The following is a 22,112-nucleotide window of genomic DNA, read 5'->3' on the forward strand; positions in this document are numbered from 1 at the left end:
TTTTTATATTTTTTTTTTTTGTTTTGCTAGGGCAGATGATGCAGAAGAAAAACAGTGTCAAGAGAATGGAAGAAGGTTTGGCAAGAGCGAGAGCAGCAATAAGAGAAGCAGTTACAACACACAAGTATACGTCTTACAAGGAGGAGACTTTCATCCCAAGAGGATCCATTTACGTAAACCCTTATGCCTTTCATCAGTTAAGACTCTCCTCCACCACTTCCTATATATATATATATATATATATATATATATTATGTGAATATACGTACGTATATATATTTACATGTTTATAAGTAATGTTCACAAACTAGATGATACACCATAGAGAGATTGTGTTTTATTAATAAAACTATTATGATGTATATGAATCAATGAGTTTGCAATTTAATTGAAACTTAAACACGACATATCAATATATTCATACAAAAATAATGTCAACATATATTGAAATTTGATAGGTTCATTTTATTTTTAAAATTAGTTTGATATATATCTATATCTTTGCTAGAGTCCTCGGATGAAAAGAATTCTTATATCAATCTGATATCTTTTACACGATTTAACTCTATATTGAATTCAAATTACTTATTTCTAGATAAATTATAAATATCAACAAATGTATATAAATAAATAAATAAATGATAAATGCACTTTTTTTTCCCCTTAAACTAAATTACGTAAATTCCCATTATACTTCATTTTCAAAAAGTGTTGCAAGGACAATAATGTCCTCTTATATTTAACGTGTTGGGCATCTATTAAAAAGGATTGCATTTATTATCTCTCAAAAAAATAAAAAAAAATAACATTCAAAATTTGCTTAGCTGTTCGATTTTTCTTTTATGTTTTTTATTTTCTAAATTGAAGCTCTTTATATTGAATAGGGGTGTCAATATTTGACACGACACGAACTAAGGAGGTTTGGATTTAGACTAATCGTATTCGTTTCATAATCGTGTCAACATGGATTGATCCGCTAATTAAATGTGTCATGTACATAGTTGACCCAATAAATACGATTATGATACGATTAACCCAATTAACTAAACGTATCAGATAAACGTGTCGTATAAAAAATGATACATTTAAACAAACATGTAGAATAAATATGTCGTCTTCCGGTAAAAAATGACTTAAATATATCTTTTCATATCGTGTCAAATTGTTATCCTAGATTATAACCAATCAACTCGTCATGTGATCCTTATAAGTTTATTATGTTACTTGACTCTAAATTTCTTGGAAATGAGATCGAAATGAATACTCTGAACCATCCGATTATATATCCTAAACCCAATGCGAGGTCCATTAAGTGGATGATCAAATATGGTTTGCACAGGACAAATTGAATTTAATACGGTGTCACATTGTGGTTGGCATTTGCTAATTTAATTTTGTTTGCGTTAGTGGGGCTTTGTATGAAATATGAGAGTATATTTAAGTGAAGTTTTTTTATTAGTACTAATCTAGATGAAGATGAAGGGTTTTTTTTAAGTACTAATCTATGCGAGGTTTATCAAGGTGTGACATGTCCGTATAGTTTTTTTACTTAGACCCTGTTTGGCGATAACTTTTCTTCTGTATTTTTGTAAGTTTTACTATTTGTTACAATTTAAATAATACCAAAATATTTCCAAAAAAAAGCCAAGCCAAAAGCATCAAATTTGTATTTCCAATTGCTTCTACATTTTAGCGATGAACCATAATAATAATAATAATAATAAATTAATTAAATGATATTTTTAACTAATTATTTTATTTTTTCAAACTTGCAAAACTTGTATACCAAACATGTTTTCATGTTCAACAAATTTTATATTACCAAGCGTGCTTAATGAATCAAAATAAAAATGCAAAGTAAAAGTGTTTTCTAAATAGAGCTTTGACCAGTAAAAGCCTTCCTAGCCATTATAATTCTCATTCTTAATTTCTATTAAGAATTGAAAAATGATTCTCAAACAGATTTTTTAAAACGTATTTGTCTAGATAAAGAATTTTTATTCCTTTAATCTATCTATTTATTATATCAAATGGATAAAAATTCAAACAAATAGATTTGAAAAAAATTGACCTAAATAGTATTACTCTTACAATGTGCATGCAGGAGCCACATAGAAATGGAGAAGCGATTCAAAGTGTGGACTTACAAAGAAGGAGAGCCACCCATCTTCCACAGTGGTCCGATGAACGACATCTACTCCATCGAGGGACAGTTGATCGATGAACTGGAGAGCGACAAAAGCCCATTCCTTGCTCGCCACCCCGACGAGGCACTCGGATTCTTCCTCCCTGTCAGCATTGTCAATATCGTCAAATTCGTTTACAGGCCTTACACCAATTTCTCTCGCGATCGTCTGCAGAACATTGTCGTGGACCACATTGGCACTGTGTCCACCAAATATCCATACTGGAACAGAAGCAATGGGGCTGATCATTTCCTTGTTTCTTGCCATGATTGGGTACGTACCTATATATTACATTAATCTTTAATTTCTTCGTAATTATGATGTTGTATGTGACTATTGACGGACTCATGAATTTTTTTGAGAGGGGGCGCTGGTGAAGAATTAAAAAAATTAAAGATAATTTTTTAAAATAAAATGATAAATATAAAATTTTATTTTTTGTGACATGTCTGATTTAGATTTTTTGATATTTTAACCGTATCATCTAAAACGCAAGAATATATATAGTGAATATTTTAAAAAATTGAGTGAGAATATCTAACTGTGTGAGAGAGAATCATGAATGTGGCGGGCGATAGAGTTAAAAAATATGGTTATCTTTTGAATTCAAAAATCACTGGATGACAAGAATGTAAAATGTGGTATTTTTATTAAATAAGAGGAGATATTTTTTTAAAAAATTACAAATTGAGTGGGGGCGTTTTCAAAATTTTAACAAAAATTATAACTAATAATGCAAATAGTAAAAAATTCAGTAGGGGCGGACGCCCCCACCGCTCCTTAACGATTAAGGTCCGTAAATGTGTTCTGAAAATTGTGAGAACGTGAAGCTGGTCCAACTGACCGCTTATGCTACAAGACATGTCTACACATGTACAACTCTCTCCCCTCTCTCTGAGAATGTGGGACGTCACTCTTGAGATCGAGATCCAATATTGATTTTTTTTTTCAGGCACCAGATGTTTCAACTGCCAACCCTAAGTTATTCAAAAACTTCATCAGGGTTCTATGCAATGCTGACACTTCTGAAGGATTTAAACCCATGAGAGATGTCTCCTTGCCAGAAATCAAGATCCCATATGGAGAATTAGGGCCACCCCACCTTGGTGAAGCCCCTAACAACCGTAGGATCCTCGCCTTCTTTGCAGGTGGTGACCATGGTGACGTAAGAAAAATACTATTCAAATACTGGAAAGACAAAGACAAGGATGTCCAAGTTCACCAATACCTGCCCGAAACCCTAAATTACTTCGAGTTGATGAGCGGAACCAAGTTTTGCTTGTGCCTGGGTGGATATGAAGTCGCAAGCCCTAGGGTTGTGGAATCCATATACACCGGGTGTGTCCCGGTGATTATTTCAGATAGTTATGTGCTGCCATTCAGTGATGTTCTTGATTGGAGCCAGTTTTCCGTTCATATTCCGCTTTCGAGGATCCCGGAAATCAAGAAAATCTTGGAAGGAATTCCAATGGATGAGTATGTGGAAAAGCACAAAAGGGTTATGCAGGTGCAGAGGCATTTTGTGATCAATAGGCCTTCTCAGCCATTTGATTTACTGCATATGGTGCTTCATTCAGTTTGGATCAGGAGGCTTAATGTGAGGCTACCATTATGAAAGAACATTCATTTGATCACAATTCTGTTCTATGTAATTAATTTAAACACATATTATGTAGCTAAGTCTTTAAATATGTGAGATATGAAGATAAATGTTTTATGGACATAAGTCAAGGCTCAAGAAATTTCTTTTGGACTGTGGAAAAAAAAACATTAAAAACATAAACATTTCCTTCGCACAACATCATGTTTGCGAATTTGGCTAACACTGCAGAAAATATTATGTGCAAGCTTGCCCCGGCTTCGAGTCTTCGACCGTGTACCATTCGTGGATGGAAAGAAACCGCCGGAGCCTTCCATAAAGAGAATATCTTCACAAAACATGTCTTCGTCCTCCTCCGGAGGCCCCGATCAGCCAATTTCAGAGCTCCAGATGATGCTCTGTTTTTCCCTCTTTTTGAATTCGCCGGATTGCACAGTGGCAGTTATAACGGCTACTAATTACATATGGGCTGGCCCATACACCTTTTATAGGTGGTTGTATTGAGTAATGGTTTCGTTTTGGCCCACTTCTTTATATATTTTCTGATTTGCTTGACCTTTATAAAACAAACACTGCCCTTGTGAGTTTTACTACTAGCTAGCTAGTTTACCAAAATTTTCTTTACATAATTTCATTCAGAATTTGGGAAACTAGACACTTTCTAAATACCCAATTTAAAAACATTATGAGACCAAAGGGCTAAGGGCGGTGTTTATGATAAAACTAAAAATGAAGTACTGCAAAGCTGTCATGTTCGCAACACGCAACTTTTGACGAACCACTACGAATAAACCTGACCGAATCAAACTCTATCCAATTCAAATCCAATAATCTTAATTTATTTTGTATTTATTATTAATAGGATATATCCATTAAGGATATAATTTTTAATTAAAAATTTTCAATGCAATGATTAGGAAAAAATAGATAAGCGGGGAGAAAAATAAAATAAAATATGAACAAAAAATGTAAAAAATTAAGTCCAACTTTTATTTAAAAAAAAAAAATCAAAAAAGATTTTAATAATAGGAAAATATTATATCATTATAGCATTTTTTTTTTATCTCTTAATTGCTACGGACACGCACAGCTCGAACTCCCGACCTCCCACCTCCCTTTCCTACCGACCTCCCACCTCCCTTTCCTAGTACCACCAAACTACTAGCCTGTTTGTATTTATAAAATATAATATATTATACTATATCCAATCAGATTATTACCGGATCAAATTGAGCATAAATTATACTCTCTGGATTGTCCCAAAATAATTGTCCACTTTCTTTTTTCAAACAATATATTTTACATATTTCCATATACGTCTTTGGAGTTTAAAATTTCAAACTTAAAAGGGTAAATTAGTAATTATTTAAATCCCCTTCAAAATTTATACTCTCCAAAAGTGACTTTTTTTTGGGCCAGATGGAGCATCTGATGTTTAACTAAGCTAACAATTTACAGGAGTGAAGGATTTAATCCATATGCAAATTATCAGATGGGATTGGGATCAAAATCAATTGGCAGGTCTACTACTACTACTACCTATGAGTGAATTCAAATAAATGATAGAAAAACTACTAAAGTTTAATATAAAATAAAAAAATAAATATAAATAAATAAAACCCTCAAAGCAATAAGTAATGAGACCAAAGAGGCTAACCATACACTACCTGTGGAAGAGATTAGAAGGACCATCCTTTCACGTCCACCCCCCGAATGAGCTGGAATCAAGAAAAGCAAAAGACTAGTAAAAAAGGTTCAAGACACAGAATAAAGAGTGAACTAAGCAAAACTTTTTCTAAATGCTTTAATTAATAAACGGGGGGGAAAATTGCAGGAATATGGCACTTGCAACTGTTAATTCTATTGGACTTGCTTCCTCACACCCAATTACAAAAACACTACCCTTCCCATTTATCCGATTTCGTAGTAGTGCCCTTTCCCCACAACAAACCCAAAGATCCTACCAGCCAAAATGCCCAGACACAAAAGGTAGATAAAACCCCTCCGGAGACATTATCAAGCTCGTAATTGGTGTACAAGGCTGTGAAACATCACTGATAGCGAGGTAAAGGAGCGTTTGAACCTGGCTGGGGTTCAAGTATGGTTGAACCAGGGTCCGACAGCACCATTCATGTGCCCATTGCTGTGCATCCCGACGCCATTGGGGATGAGAGAAGAAGGCAACCCAACGGCCACTGAAGGTGGTGCAGCAGCATACAATCCATGAGTGTGTGGGATGGCGTGAGGGCTCACAAGGGGACTACCAACTGGATTCCCTTTACGCTGTTGGAGAGCATGTATTTGCCTGAGCCCTTCTTCATGGATGCGTGACAGTGTCTCCAACTCCTTCATTGATAGAGCTTCCAAGCCCGCACCATATAGAGGGGCATGTCGCGACATTTCTTCCTGAAGTGAGGTCTCAAGGGTGTGAATATATTGCTGCAAAGCAAAGAGGAGCATTAGTCGATTTTTCTTTCTTTATATTCTCCGTGACAGACAAATTTAGTGCATATGGATGCAAGCCAACACAAACTCACCTACAGAGTGATGCTGGGTGTACAACATAACATAGAAATTCGCAAAAAAAAAAAAAAAAAACAGTTTTACCAGCTCAAAGATCATGCGATGCCAATTACTAAATGCGAAACTGGGAACCAAAAAGAACAAGCTTAAATCAAAGAGACAGTTGACAGATGCGATCAAACAATTCACCACTGACTGAGAAAGTCAAGCAGCTCCTTCTCTTCTACACCATATTATTATTATTATTATTATTATTATTAAATCAAAGAGACAGTTGACAGATGCGATCAAACAATTCACCACTGACTGAGAAAGTCAAGCAGCTCCTTCTCTTCTACACCATATTATTATTATTATTATTAGCAGCAGCAGTAGCAGCAGCAGTAGCAGTAGCAGTAGCAGTAGCAGCAGTAGCAGTAGCAGTAGCAGTAGTAGCAGTAGCAGTAGCAGTAGCAGTAGTAGTAGTAGTAGTAGTAGTCAGTGTTAATAAGTCTGTCTATTAATTGACCAAGTGACCATAAATTATTCAACGTTACCCAACAGGTCCTACAAATTAAATAAGTCTATGCACTGGATGGCTCATATAATATAGTGGTTCTCAAGTAAACAGAAAGTCTGTTAACTGAAACAACTGATGAGGTCCAGCGGCTCCACTTCCTCTAAAACATATTAATCAAGGCTACCAACAGTTCTAACCAATTATACATAAAGTCTACGCCCTGGATGCTTGACATAATCCAGTGGAACACACATGTTCATTCAGAAAATCACTTTCAGAGAAGAAGTACTAGTATAAACAGTAAATCTAGATATGTGTATATCTACAAAAATTAGACACACAGAATTGTTGATCAAATTCAAGGGGCATCTCAAATGTCTGCCGCACTAAAAAACTCGGTAGATTATGGAAATACCAAAAGACATGAACTGTGTTAGAGGCAAAACCTGGCAGGCCTGCAATTTGGATTCCATCCCATCAATATATGCTTCACATCGAGCAACCTGTTCTTCCTTCTCACGCTTTTCCCCTTCAGTTTGCCCAACTGTTTGTGTCAACCGTCGAACTTCATCCTCAAGTGACTGCCGAATTTCTTCTCGAGTTACATTTTCTGTGGCATAGTGCTTCAGTTCTTCGTCAAATCTTTTCCGTGCAGCTTCAGCACTCTTTAATCTTTCTGCAAGAGCATTTTTCTCCTTCACGACTCTCTGGGACATTTACAGATGGTTGTCAATAAAGGTATTATCTCAACACCAATACCAAAGGCATGGCTTCAATAAAATTATGCAAAACAACTAGTCAACCAGTGCTAACCCTTCGACAGCAAATATAAAATGAAGTGAAAAAACCTATGTTGATGAAACTTGACAGTTCACAATTTCAATTCGCATGTATCAATAACATAAATCATCATTGCATCTCCCTGAAATTATGTTGTTGATTATTAATTACATGCTTCCAAAAAAGAAAAAGAATAAAAGAAAAAAGAAAAAACAATAGCACTTCAAAGCAATGCTTGAGTAACATGAAAGGGAGAATTCCAGAATTAATTAAACAAGAAACGACCTGTATAACAACAGTTTCCATTTTCCAATGATCAAAACTAAACAATTAAGTTTAAAGTTTAAGAAAAGTGCTCATAAACAATCTAAGGGAAAAGTTGATTAAGACGTTAATCAACAGTACTGTCAGTACGTGATGCTGGAACAAAATTTTCAATAATAAACAATACATGGAGAGAGAAAAGATAAGGAAAGATGTCCAAGTAGAGTGAGATCAGGGAAGAAAAAAGAGAGACGAGAATAAAATGAGATATAGAAGAGAACACGAGAGGAAATTTTCCAACTTCACACCATTGCTAAAGACTATTTCTTTTTTGCTAAAGAAGATTGCAAAAACACCTTCTAAGTCTTTCAAACCATAAAGGGGATGGGAGGGATGTAGAAAAAGAGACAGATTTGAAAATCCAATATGGGTGTGTGTGTGTGTGTGTGTGTGTGTATATGGACGTAAATTCTATTACTAAAGACATATACAATTTCCAAAAAAAAATCATAAAATCTTCTAATGTTAGTCAACAACCAACGTTTATAAAATGTCATGTTATATTCACATTTGAGTGCATCAACATCCCCTTATTGGAGGAAACTCAACCTCGTGTTTCATTGTGCTTTTTAGATTGAAAAACTATGTGAAAGTCCGAAAGAATGTTTTACCTCGACAGCTTCTTCAAAAACCTATTACCACATGAACTAGTACCTCATAATCAATCCACAACCCAAGTTGAGTTAGAAGGAACTTTTGATGTGTAATCTACATTTTGATGCTCTAGCTAATATCTTCAAATAAAAAGCTGTTGTAAAATACCAATTTGATGCATCTTCTGCCACGGTGTCTTAAAAGAGGAACATATATTTCTTTATGGGTAAATAAAGAAGAAACATATAGAATGAAAAGAGAAAAAAGAAGACAAGATAGGAGGGAGCAGAAATAAGAAAAGATTCCCAGGGAGAGGGAGAAAATGGAAGACGAGAAAATAAAGGTCAGAGCAATGCAAGGGAAAAAAATATCAATATGACCATCATATTGAGCTTGCAAAATATGGAGTTATTGATGGAGATATGAAGTTAATGAAATCATTATGGAAAATGGCGGAATCAATAGAAAATATGGAAATATTCAAGCATATATAAACAAGAGATGATTATTAAATCAGTTCAATAAGTCAATCCTTACCATTATTACCAATATTTTTGCTATAAAATAAGCCTAAATTTTAAGTTTTCCTTTTTTATCTCTAAGCTTAATTCTTTTTGCCCCTCCACCCATCAGTTTCATATTAACTACTCTTAAACAAAAAAGTATTGGATAAGAATATAGATCATATGTTCTATGTAATATATTTTATTTTAAAAGTAAATCTTACACTTTAGTTTTTACATGTTTACAAAAAATAAAAACATTTATTAAATAATATAACAAATGATATTATTTCTCAGGTATATAAGATAATGGGAATATTGCATGTGTTATATTAATAGAGTTTATTATAATGACTGTGACTTCTATAGGTAAAAAAAGAATTTTCAATGAAACTAATGCGATCTTATTTTTACAAGTAAAATTCAATAAAAAATGCTCAAAATGGGAGCGCTCCCAAAAGAATACAAAAAAACACCCACGGGGACAGTATAATTGATGTTGTAATGATCCACTCCACCACATGGTATGATATTGTCCGCTTTGGGCCCGAGTTCGCACGGTTTTGCTCTTGGATTCTATCCTAAAAGGTCTCATACCATTGGAGTGTGTACAAATCCTACATATATAGTACTTCCCCTTTTCACACCCAAGCGATGTGGGATTGTGCACATATAACTCGTCCAGTGTGGTAGCTTGCCAATGCCTCTTGCACCCGCCCACAAGATCACCACAGATTTACATCTCCTCCCATTAACCCAGAAAAATAAAGTAGACATTATATTTTATTTGAGAGACCAAATAAGAAATTCCTCTCCATCGAAAGATCTATGCATTCACATTGTGAAATGTGCCTCGATATTATCAAAATATATGATAAATTGGCATTAAAATAAAGGAATCTAGCAAATGTCCGAGGTTACCAGAATATCACAGCAATATATCAATCAGGTCCATATATCCCACGATAAAATACTTAAATCATGCTTCAGATAAATTTCCATTACAAGACTGGATGATATGCATTATATTGGTCAATATCTCATCTGTAAGGATCATGGATGGACAATGATAGGGATGGCAATTCATTTTACCTTATCATGTTCGTATCATGTCAAGACATGAGTATGCTATTATATTATTGACATAAACATGACACAACTATTATTAGTATCAAGAAATCTTGGCAAGAACACTACTTATTTATTAAAAAGGTAACACATTACAACTCATGTAACTTGTTTAATAAGTATGTTGAAACCTCTCACAACACATTAGGACACAACCAGGGCTGTAAACAAGCCAAGCTTTTGACAAGTAGCTCGAGCTCGGCTTGTTAAGGGCTCGGTTCATGTTCGTTTGTTTAATAAACAAACCAAGTCCAAACAGAATTTGTGTGTTTGATTAATAAGTGAACCAATCTCAAACACTCCTCTGCTCGACTCGTTAATGTTCGTGAACAAGCTCGCTTATATTAAGCTTGTGTGTGTATATATATATATATTATAACTTAATAAGTTTGGACCCTACCTTTTCATTTTAACTTAGAAGTTTTAACCCATCCAAACCCCACCCAATCCAATCCAATCCATATAAATGTAATACCAATCATTTAAAAATTAAAAAAGACTAAACCCAATCAATTTGAAACAAGCCAAACCCAAGCCCACACTCTGAAGACCATCTATATAAATCCTTTAACCCTCATGTCATCCCAACCCTAGCTGCAGTAGCTGCGACTTCAACTTCTCTTTCACATACGCTTCTCTAGTCTCTCAATCCAATTCAGCTTGTTTTATTTCAACAGCTGCTCCTCCTCATCACTTCTACAGTTTTACAGGAATGATTTCACACCCACAAGATGTAAGTTTTCACACACACATATATATATATAGATCTATATAAGTTTGTACTCTAATTTATATATATTTTTTATTTCATTCCTTCAGTATCAGCGAAAGTGTGGCGGAAGAGACAGGAGAAGGGACCACGAGTAAACAATAAACAAGCTTTTCTGGGCAGGAAAAAAAAAAAAAATTAAACAAGGTTTTAGCTAGGCTCGAAGCCCGAACACTGGTGTGAGCTCGGCTCGAGCTCGAGCCGAGCTCAAACACCCTATTTTAACAGCCAAGCCAAGCCCAAACAGCCCACTACTCGGCTCGGCTCGTTTACAGCCCTAGACACAACAGGAAACAACATGACACAACTAAAATTCTATACTATTAGGATCATTTATGACTTGTTAAATTTAATACCTTAAGAATTAAATATCAATTTTTTATGTATTATTATAACCTTTTACAACATCACATGCTTTTTCTTGTTCAAAGACAAAAGAATAAATAGTTTCATTAATTCTTGAAAGTGGAACAATCAAAATGGATCAGAACAACTAGTTCGAAAGGAAATCATAGATGAGGGATAGGGTTTTGATGTCAGCGTTCAAAGAAGAAACAATAATCCAAGCCTGTTGAAATCACAGATCAGGATTAGGGTGATGTTGGTGTCAAAAGAAGAAAATATTATAGCAAAATATATATGTCCAAAAGAGAGACAGGAGAGGAAAGAGACCACTACTTCCAAACAAGCCTTCATCACCGATCAGTTCCACCATATGAAAGAGAGAGAGATTCAAATATCTCCATGATCTTATTAATCAATAATTCGGATAGCTACAACTCAACAATAGACGGGATCAACGAATCAGTGGGTTGCCTTTTATTTGATATCGACAACGACGGCTTCTACTGGTAGTCAAAAGAGCAATGAATCGGTTCGTTCTCACGTCTTAAGTGTCTAAAACGAGTAGTTGAATGAACAAAATTGGCGACATATTATTCCTAGCATATTACTTTCTAAAGAAGTTTAAATGGGTTAAATGGATCAATTTGTATTCATGATAAACAGGTTGAAGCCCCAAATATATAGTGTCAATTCAGGTTGACACGATTACAACCCGAACAAAAGTAACTTAACCACAAACCCACGTATTTCGTGTTGGGTTCGTTGTATCAAGTATAGCCACCCCTAAGAGACAATAATAGAAGAGAGAATTAGAGCAAAAGCAACATCAAAACCTCTCAACCATAAGCAGATAAATATAAAGAGAAGAAGAAGAGGAGGAAAAGGTAGCTCAAAGTTCATCAAACTCCATTCATCCTCATGAACAATATCATTTTACATCCATAATGCCTATTTAAAGACTTGTGAAAACCCCAAAAATCAAGAATACCTTATAAAGCTAATCCCACCAAACATATAACAAAATTCATTTACTAAAACCATTAAATCTTTCAAATATAAAAAGAAAATGGTACAGTGAGATCTCACCAAATAGCATTTGAGGGCCAACATCAAATAGCGTTTTCATTGTACCTCAGTTTCACTCATTTCTCACTCAACTCATCAAAAGCCTTTTTCCTAACTACTGGAGTTGACAACATGAATCCTATTTTTTCATTCTGCTCTATCTGAGGCCATAACATCAGTAAAACCACGTGTAATTTGCTTATTTCTTGCTCTTAATCTAAATTTCCAGCTTATGAGAAGGAAAATTAATCAAATCACAATCACCCAAACAGGAAAATTGAATATGAGTCATATAACTACATGCAACATGCACTTGCTTCCTCTATTATTAAGATAGCACCCACATTAGAGTGGACTAGCAGTAAGAATGGATCTATGGTGTCAGAAGCTGTTTGTTGCAATTGGGGATTTATGTGGAGGATTTTGGGATGTTGAGGCTTATGAAATGAGCGACAAAGAGAGGATTGTTATTTCTGTGGCAAGATCCCGGAGTCCATTTTCGTGGAGGACAGGTGGTGGGCCTTCAGAATTTCATTAACAGAAGAAATCGCTCCTTCCCTTGTGCATTTTCCAAGTCCTGTGCCGGAAATGAAGGTTTGAGGCCACCTGTCGTGTCGGAAAGAAGGAAGCGACCGTCTCGCAAGCCTGGGACTGGGTCTGGGAGTGTGCCGGAGTTTCAGAAGACGGATTTGCAGGACCGTCAGGACTCAAGGATAGGGATGCATGAAGTTGAACGTGCCAAAGGCAAGTGGGATTGAGGGAGATGATAGCGGGACACATGGTTGGCATTCAGAAGCCTCCCGTTGCAAGTGTAAGACAGCTGTTTCTGCACGTGAGAGTCGGGGATTTTTAAGTTCTGCATCCGATGGGCCTGGTGAGATTGGACCTAGACAGCGTGGGCCTGTACAGAATGGATCGTGGTATGACAGATGGGCCTGCACCGGCCAAGTCCAAACACATAAGAGATAGGGTGATTAGTTGGGGCCCAAATATGTGTTTAACTGTATCTATTAATGGAATGCAGCCCAGCCCAGCTTCTGCTAAGGTGTCCAGAACGGTATCTCAAGGCCTTATCCATGATTCGGCACAGCAGAAGTCGGATTTGAGGTATTGGTCGCAATCGGAGAAGGAGCATTGGGCAAAGGTGAGTGTGAACAAGAAGAAGGTGCTGGTTCAATATCAAAGAAGTTTCGGCACAGTGAGTGCTGTCAGAACTTGATCTCTGGTAACAGATTTGGACCGCTTCAGTCGGGCTCTCTGTGTGATGTCGAGGATGGCAGTTGTTCATCCATCAAAGAATATTGTCAATCTTCGATTAAATTGCATCAGTTTGGTAAAAGATGGACTAGAAAAGACAAGCAGAAATGGGTCGCCCGCAAGGATAATCATTCTGATCCTGGTATGTACCCTGCTTCCTTTTCTCGGAGCTCTCTTTTTGCTCTTTCTTCTTCTTCTTGTGGGGTGTTGAGGAGCAAGGTGGGGGAGGATTTTAATGGGATGTCGATGATGTCTCAGATGCTATCGCCAGTGGTGGAGGTGGACTCCGAGGATGAGGTGATTGATACAGATTTTACTGGGCATGGGGCTTTTGGGCTGTCAGAAAGGAATGGGACGGTCAGTTTGTTAATGGGTGCATTGATAGGAACTGTGTAGGGCATGATGGGTTTTGCTCTGATTTCTCCTCTTCAATTCAGTATGGTATGTCTGGGGATGATTTGGGTGGGTTGTCCGAGCCTCAACTGGGTGGGGAGGAAGGAATAATTCTTTGTAAACCCAAAGGTGATTTTCTGCAGATACCTCAGACGGTTTCTTTGCCTGAAAAATGACAGTTTGCGTTGGCAAAGACATCTATATTACCCTTAGTGATGAATCAGCTACCTTGTTGGTCCTAGAATTGAAGCAGCACAGGTTTTTTTCTGATGAAGTGCTAACTAATGCTCCGGATACTTACCTTGATGTACAGGAAGGTGGGGTGGATAGTGTAGTTGACTGGATGGCCTGTGTTGATGAGGTGGAGGAGTACGAGGGAGGCGATGAAGATGGGATCAGGGCTGTGCAAGGCAGGTCTCTTGACATGATCTTGTGGGCGGAGGAGGGTCACCCAAATCTGGGGATGGTTGATCCACTGGTAGTCGTGAGACCGGGGGGTATGGACAGTAATGTTGCAAGGCAGGAATGTGTTGATATTGGCAAGGAATGGGTCATGGCAAATATCGGGGTCACTAGTGAACTGTTGGGTGTCTCTTGCAAGTGCAACCGGGACCAGGCCTTGTCGATTCTTCATGCTACGGTGGAGGGGAGACAAAAAAGATCTCTAGAGGGGGGTGGGGGTGGGGGGGAGAAAAAGAATCCCCCCTCTTGGAAAGGGGAGAGGGAGCTGAGAAACCTTTGTTCGGACATGAACTATGAAAGGAAGATAGGGGGGAGAAGGAAAGGGGCAGTGCTAGGAGGGGTAAGGGAGAGGTGGGTGTTCTTGTTTCCTCGTGAAGCTAAGAATTTTATCTTGGAATGTCCGCGGTCTCAATGACCCAGGCAAGAGGAAGGTGGTGAAGTTGGCAATGAGAAAATGGATGGTTCATTTGATGTGCCTTCAAGAAACGAAGATTGATTCAATGATTGATAGAGTGGTTAAGAGCCTTTGGGGGCGTAGGTTCGTTGAGTGGGAGGTTTTGGACTCTTCAGGGTCCTCTAGAGGCATTCTTCTCATGTGGGATAGGAGATGGATGGCAAGGGTAGATATTTGGAGAGGGCAATTCTCTCTATCTTGTGCTTTTGTGATGGAGGAGGATGGTTTTTCTTGGGCTTTTTCCGGCGTTTATGGGCCGGTGGATGATTGTGAGAGGCTTGCGCTGTGGGAGGAGCTTAGAGTGGTGAAGGGGTTGTGGTCTATTCCATGGTGTGTGGCCAGGGATTTCAACGTGGTTAGATTCCCATCCAGTCGATGGACTCCGTCTATGATGCAATTTTCAGAGTTTATTGATGGACATCAGCTTATTGACCTTCCATTGGAGGGAGCTGCTCTTACATGGTCCAGTGGTAGGGAGGTGCCCACTCTTTCCCGCCTGGATAGATTCTTGATTTCTAGGGAGTGGGAGGAGAAGTTTTTGGATGCAGATCAGGCTGTTTTGGCTAGGATGACTTCTGACCACATTCCTTTGGTTTTGGATTGTGGAGGATTGAGACCTCGTTGTACTCCCTTCGGATTTGAGAACATGTGGCTTAAAGCGGTTGATTTTCAGGGGAAAGTGCTGTCTTCGTGGGAGGAGGACACGGTAGTGGGAACACCGAGTTTTATTATGACTGGAAAGCTTTGACTCCTGAAGAACAAACTCAAAAGATGGAACAAGGAGGTGTTCGGTAATCTAGAGTGGAGGAAGAATAGGGCTCTTGCTAAGATTGATAGATTAGAAGGGGTGGGTGGTATTGTTGAGTCTCAACGTGATAGGAGAGCAGCTTGTCAGGCAGAGATTGTAGAGATTGTTGTTATGGAGGAAATTTCATGACGACATAAATCTTGGGCTTTATGGCTCAAAGAGGGAGACCGTAATACAAAAAAAATTCATAGAATTGCTAATGCCCATAAGAAGGGTAATCATATTGGGTGGATTCGTGTGGACGGAATGGTGTTGAGTACGGAGGAAGAGTTGCGTAAGGGGATTGTTTCTTTCTACCAGAGGCTCTACTCTAAGGAGGCCTCGGCTCGATGGCCCTCATTTTGATTCTATTTCAATTGTGGATAGGGATGGGTTAGAGAGTCCTTTTACAGAGGAGGAGGTTTTGAAGGCTTTGAAGAGCTATAATGGTGACAAAGCTCTGGGTTCGGATGGTTTCATAGTGAGGTTTTTATTGGAAAGCTGGGAGGTGGTGAGGCGGGAGGTTATGGGCACTTTTCATGAGTTCCATTCTAATGAGAGGTTCGAAAAGTCACTGAATGCATCTTTCATTGCCCTAATTACTAGGAAGGGTGGTGCTTCTGACGTTAAGGATTTTAGACCAATAAGTCTGTTTGAGTGTATCTATAAGCTTATTGTTAAAGTCCTTGCGTTGAGATTGAGGGAGGTTCTGGACAGAGTCATTTCTGAATCTCAAAATGCGTTCATTGGGGGAAGACAGATCCTGGATTCCCCTCTAATTGCCGGTGAAGGTGTGGATTATACGCTCAGTAGCGGTGTTCCTGGAGTTTTGTGTAAGCTCGATATTGATAAAGTCTATGATCAAGTTAGTTGGAATTTCTTGTTTTATTTGTTAGAGAGGATGGGCTTCAAAGAGAGATGGAGGAGATGGATCGAGGCATGCATTTCCTTTGTCAGATTTCCTGTGTTGCCGAATGGGTCTCCATCCAATTTTTTGGCAGTTCTCGTGGTTTAAGGCAAGGGGATCCCCTCTCTCCTTTCCTGTTCATTACTGTTATGGAGGCTCTAAGTAGGTTGATAAGAAGGGCTGTGGATTTGGGATTTATCAGGGGTTTCAGGATGGGTCCAGATTCAGTTCGGTAAATGGAGATCTCTCACCTGCTTTTCACGAATGACACTCTTGTTTTCTGTGAGGCAGATGTGTCTAAACTAAGATATTTGAGATGTGTTCTGGTTTGCTTTCAAGCAATTTCAGGTTTGAAAGTTAACGTGGTTAAGAGCGTGCTTGTTCATGTGGAGGAGGTTCAGGAGGTGGCTTCTCTTACGGCAATTTTAGGGTGTAGGACGAGCTCCTTCCCTATTTCTTATTTGGGTTTGCCGTTGGTTGATTCGTCAAGGGCGGTGGGAAGCTGGGACGCGGTGATAAAGCGTTTCGAGAGAAGGTTGGCTAGTGGAAAAAGCAATATCTTTCGAAGGGCGGGAAAGTTACTTTAGTGAAGGGTACATTGTCCTGTCTTCCAACTTATTTTCTTTCGCTTTTCCAGATCCCCCCCTCCATTGTTGGAAGACTTGAGATGCTTCAACGGAACTTCCTCTAGGGCGGGCGGGGGTAGGAGTTTAAGTTTCATCATGTCCGATGGGAGCAGTTTTGCAAGCCTTTTCAGTTGGGTGGTCTTGGGATTAGGAGGTTGGCCCCCTTCAACAGAGCGCTCCTAGGTAAGTGGTTATGGAGATTCGGTAGTGAAAGGCGTAGGTTATGGAGGAGGGTTATGTCGTGTAGCTTTGGGAAGGAAAGGGGGATGGTCATCTAAGCCAGTCAGATTTGCTGTCGGCGTGGGGGTGTGGAAATTCATTCGGGAGGGATGGGATGAGTTCTCTAAGCATATTAGATGCAGAGTTCAGGAGGAAAAAGACGTCCAGTTTTGGGAGGATACTTGGTGCGAGGATCGCCCATAGTCTTGTTTGTTCCCAAGATTGTTCATGATTGTTGTTGATAGACATGCTTTGGTAGTTAACTGTTATCAACTCGATAGCGGTAGGTTTTCTTGGGATGTGCGATTCCGACGATCTTTTCAGGATTGGGAGTTGGACGACGTGACTGGCTTACTAGACTTTTGTATAGACAAGAGGTGGAAGGTACTTGTTCGGATTCCTTGGCTTAGGTGCCTTTTACGCAAGGGACTTTCAAGTCCGTTCCTTTTTTCTCTGCCTCTCCGGGTTTCACGGTTCCAATTTTCCGTGGAAAACGGTTTGGCATTCGAAGGCTCCTCTTAGGGTGGCTTTTTTTGTTTCGACTGCAGCTTGGGGCAAGATTTTAACTCTGGACAATTTGAGAAAGATAAGACAAATCAAAGTCAATTGGAGTTGTCTGTGTAAGAATGATGAAGAGTCTGTGGATCACCTTCTTTTGCATTGCCCCGTGGCTCATGACTGCTGGAGTCTTATTTTTGGTCTGTTTGGTGTCCAATGGGTTATGCCCTGGACTTCAAGGGATTTGATTGACGTTTGGAGGAGCCACAAAGTGGGGGTATATGCTCACTCTTGGAGGGCGACCCCCCCTTTGTGTTTGGTGTAGTCTTTGGAAAGAGCGAAATAGCAAATCTTTTGATGGGGAGGAATCCTCCATTGGGGTTTTGAAGTTTTCTATTATTAGTTCTATTTTTAGTTGGGTGATGAGGAGAAATTGTATATATTTAGACGAAATCGTGGACTTTTTGGGTTCTTTGGGTCCATAAGACTCCCTTTTTGGTTTCGGTATTTGTATAGCTCTTTGGACGCATTCCCCTTTTGAAGGCTTTCTAATACACTTATACTTATCAAAAAAAAAAAGAATGGAATCCTAAATACTAAAAGAAAATAAATGGAAAAGAACTTTATTTTCAGAGCTGCGTGCACATATCAAGCAAACTAGTGTACAAAATCAACTCGGTTTAAAAAAAATTATTTCCTCCGAACAAAGGAATAAGCAAACAACCAACATATGTGAACATACCAACTCAAACAAGATGGAGACATGGATAACAAATTGGTGGCAATGACTTTTAAGTTATTGAGTAATAAAAGGAGGAAGTTGATGACACATTCATTATATATTAAATGAAGAATTTGGTTGGGTCACCAACTCACATATTATCACACCACATCATGTGTTTTTTTTCATTAAGGAGGTAAGTGATATTATCCCTATTATTTATATATATATATATTTACCCATTTGGTGAATTTTCTGTAATCCCTATTATATATATAATATCACTTACCTCCCTTAAGATTAGGCCTAATTAAACATAATACCCCTAACATTTCAAATATCACAGTAACCTCCCTCGATGTTAGCTCCGACATAACACTTTGCTCCTTCTAGTAGCAGTCAACGTTGGTCAACTGACCCTTTTTGCTGATGTCATCCTTTTTAAGAATGAAATACCACATTTACCCATTAAAAGATTATAAATACATTTATACCATCTATTTTTTGCTGAACAAAAAAAAAAAAAAAAAAAAAAAAAACACCCTTTACTAAATCTACTCGGCTTGTTGTCACCGCCGTCTAAGTCCTCCCATATCGAAACCCTAAAACTCGATTTGTCCTCCACATTGTCGTCGTCGTCATCATCATCTACATCGTTGATTTTGGAACTCTTTATGAACTTATAATACAGTCAATATCTTAGAAACGAGACATTTGGCTTTGGGACTGTTGCCACCAATGTGAAAGAGGGCGTATGATCGGCCGTGTCACGGCAGCAGTGGTGATGGTGGCTATGGTCGTCTCGATGGTGGTGATGATGGTGGTTGTGTTGGGGCAGCGGTGGAGAAGACGGTGGCTGAGTTGCAATAGGTTCCATCGAACCCAATGGACCAAACTCCGGCGAGCAATACAGCCGGCAAACTTGTTGATTGTACTTCCAACCGACCCAACTCCGATGAATTTCGATCTAGTCCGGCGACTAGTACATGTGGCCAAATAGCTATAGCGAGCTCTGACCCAGTACAGGTGAACTTTAATAGACCCGACAGCAAGTCATGTTCATGCAGTTCAAGTGAGCTTGGACAGACGCCCACCGTCTCAGATGACCTCCACCGGAATCTTGAAGCTCGTCGGACCTGGTTTGTCTCTGAAGCTCTCCGGAGCTTCGAGCTACGTCGGACTGAACTGGAACTCGTCGGTTTTCTTCTCTGTTCCTCTGTGTTTGATCAATGAAGATCTTGCTTTCTGGGGCGATGATATGCTTGCTCTGCGGCTTGGATCATCAGAGCTCGCCAAAAATGGTGGTCACTGAACCATTTGCGCTCTCACCGGTTGGTTCTTCATATTGGAGCACAATAATGATCTTCTTCTATGTGCTCTCTCCTTTTGGGTGCTGGAGGCTCACAGATTCTCTCTGGTTGGAACTATTCCGTCGAGCGATGATCTCAGATGACATCCACCGGAATCTCCAAGTACCAAAAGGAAGGTGATTCTCAAGGCGGTGTACATTGGTGATGAGATAAGCAAAGGAGCCATTTAAGAGGGCAAGCTTGGGTTGTCACCGGAAAGACAAGAACTAGGTCTGCTTGGGTGCTTGGGATTGAACCGTACAAATATATATACACACATATATATTTGCATTTGCTTTAGAAAACCAAAAATCAGTTGTGGCGGTAAGAGAGAAAGAAAGAAAGGATGGGCGGCGGTGGAGGGATTTGCGATGTTGGCGAATCCCAGTTTTAACGGGCAAGCCCAAGCAACAATGAAAAGGTTACAGAACTGAGAGCTGCATTAACGCGTGCAAAATTAGGGCTCAAACCAGGAAAGAGAGCTACTAGGGTAAAACTGTCATTTGATAACTTGTCATCATTATTAATATATAATGGAGGGTATATTAGTGCATTCACATAGATTTCTAAGACTGACGGCCGGAGATCACATTGAGGGGAGTCACTGTAAACTTTGAAACCTTAAGGGTAGTATGTGTAATTAGGCCTAACCTCGAGAGAGGTAAGTGATATTTTCCCTATATAATATATATTTAAAGCATTCTAATAAGAATGTTATACACTAAGCAAAAGAAGGGAAAGGGTGCAAGATTATTAAATATTAGATAAAATGTAATTGTCACATTATTCTTTGTAGAGATAAAAATATTTCCCTCAACAATAGAGTAGATCCTATTTAAGCACACATCAAAGTTTATATGCACAAATGTCAAGCACTTGTCTGCTCCCAAATTGCTTCCTATTCTAAGCTCCATACCTACTAAACCAATAAATGCTTCCACACCATCTTAGTCACATAACAAAACATTTGACCAATCACTTGTACTAAAGGATGATCATATGCGAGCAAGGTGGCTTTTTTCTAATGCAAAGAGCACATTTGATTTACTTAGTATAAAAGCATGTTTGTTTTATAACACATTTATACACATTATTTGTCATACTGAAAATCCTGAAATTGTTGGCTCTATTACACTCTAAATGTAATAAACGTAGGATTCTAGAGAATAAGAAAATAGGAAGAGAGCAATAAGGAATGAAGGAAGAAAAATATGAGAATGGGAAGGCGCGAAAGAATTCCAGGAAAGAGGCACAAAAGCAACTTTCAAGCTCCATGATCATAAGACAACCAAGAAGAGAATGAGGAAGGAGAGAGAGAGAGAGAAAAAGGAAAATAAGAGACTTTTACAGTCCCTAGTTAGAGAAGCTTATTTTGTAACCCTAAACATACTAATGCCCGTATTTGTTAGAACCCAAAATAGGTATAGAACACCTAAAATAACTTTCAAAGCAAGACTACGAAGCATGCAAATTGGCATACGAATGTGCATTATTATTTGGAAATGAATTAAAGACCTTAATAAAATAAACCCCAGCTAGAAATATAATGCTAACTTAATAACTTTTATAAACCTAAAATACATGCAAAATTACACTTGTATCACATTTAGCATGGGCCTAAAGACTAAAGATAGACATAATATTCAACATTACTTGGCATAAAGTGACTGAAATTAAACTCCCATGCATGTCAGCCTGAGATTTCAACATTGTACCAAACAATGGCCCTGACAAGTAGTGTGGGACTATTGAAGTTGAAGCAAAACGATATCACAATATTATGGAAGTCAAAATGTCAAATATATTATATATTGGCAAGTATGAAAAACCAACTAAAGAAGCTTCCATAGTTAACTTATTAAATATACAAGTAATTAGAAAATAAGTAAGCTAAAGAGCATAGAAAGCAGCTACTTTGTCAGGCAAAAATGGAAAGATTAGTATAATGGTAAAAGCTCGAGCCACCACAAAATTTCCCCACCCCCACCATGCAGTTTAGACCTCTACACATAAACCCTTCCAGCAGCTCGGAAGAGATGCAACTAACACCAGGTAATGGCTTTTCAAAATATGGAAAGGTAGGTGTATTATGTTTAACAAAAATAAAATGCAACGTGGAGTAA

The 22,112-nt window shown here is 38.4% G+C and overlaps 2 protein-coding genes across 2 annotated transcripts in view; one reads left to right on the forward strand and one right to left on the reverse strand.

Annotated features, from left to right (window-relative positions):
- LOC132286439 (probable glycosyltransferase At5g11130) overlaps positions 1-3,801 on the forward strand; it is a 3,976-nt gene extending 175 nt beyond the window's left edge. Inside the window, exons 1-3 of the mRNA XM_059788773.1 lie at positions 1-196; positions 2,105-2,459; positions 3,139-3,801. The exon at positions 1-196 is cut by the window's left edge and continues 175 nt beyond it. Of these exons, the coding sequence (XP_059644756.1) occupies positions 1-196; positions 2,105-2,459; positions 3,139-3,801 (1,214 nt within the window). The remainder of the gene's footprint in view (positions 197-2,104; positions 2,460-3,138) is intronic.
- Positions 3,802-5,554: 1,753 nt separating this feature from the next.
- LOC132286440 (uncharacterized) overlaps positions 5,555-22,112 on the reverse strand; it is a 29,588-nt gene continuing 13,030 nt past the window's right edge. Inside the window, exons 9-10 of the mRNA XM_059788774.1 lie at positions 7,255-7,515; positions 5,555-6,225 (exon numbers count right to left, since the gene is read on the reverse strand). Coding sequence (XP_059644757.1) covers positions 5,881-6,225; positions 7,255-7,515 — 606 coding nt within the window. The 3' untranslated portion in view covers positions 5,555-5,880. The remainder of the gene's footprint in view (positions 6,226-7,254; positions 7,516-22,112) is intronic.

This window comes from Cornus florida, unplaced genomic scaffold (genome assembly GCF_030987335.1).
Source record: "Cornus florida cultivar Cherokee Brave unplaced genomic scaffold, ASM3098733v1 CherokeeBrave_3.0.0_Hap2_Chr11, whole genome shotgun sequence".
NCBI classification, from domain to species: domain Eukaryota; kingdom Viridiplantae; phylum Streptophyta; class Magnoliopsida; order Cornales; family Cornaceae; genus Cornus; species Cornus florida.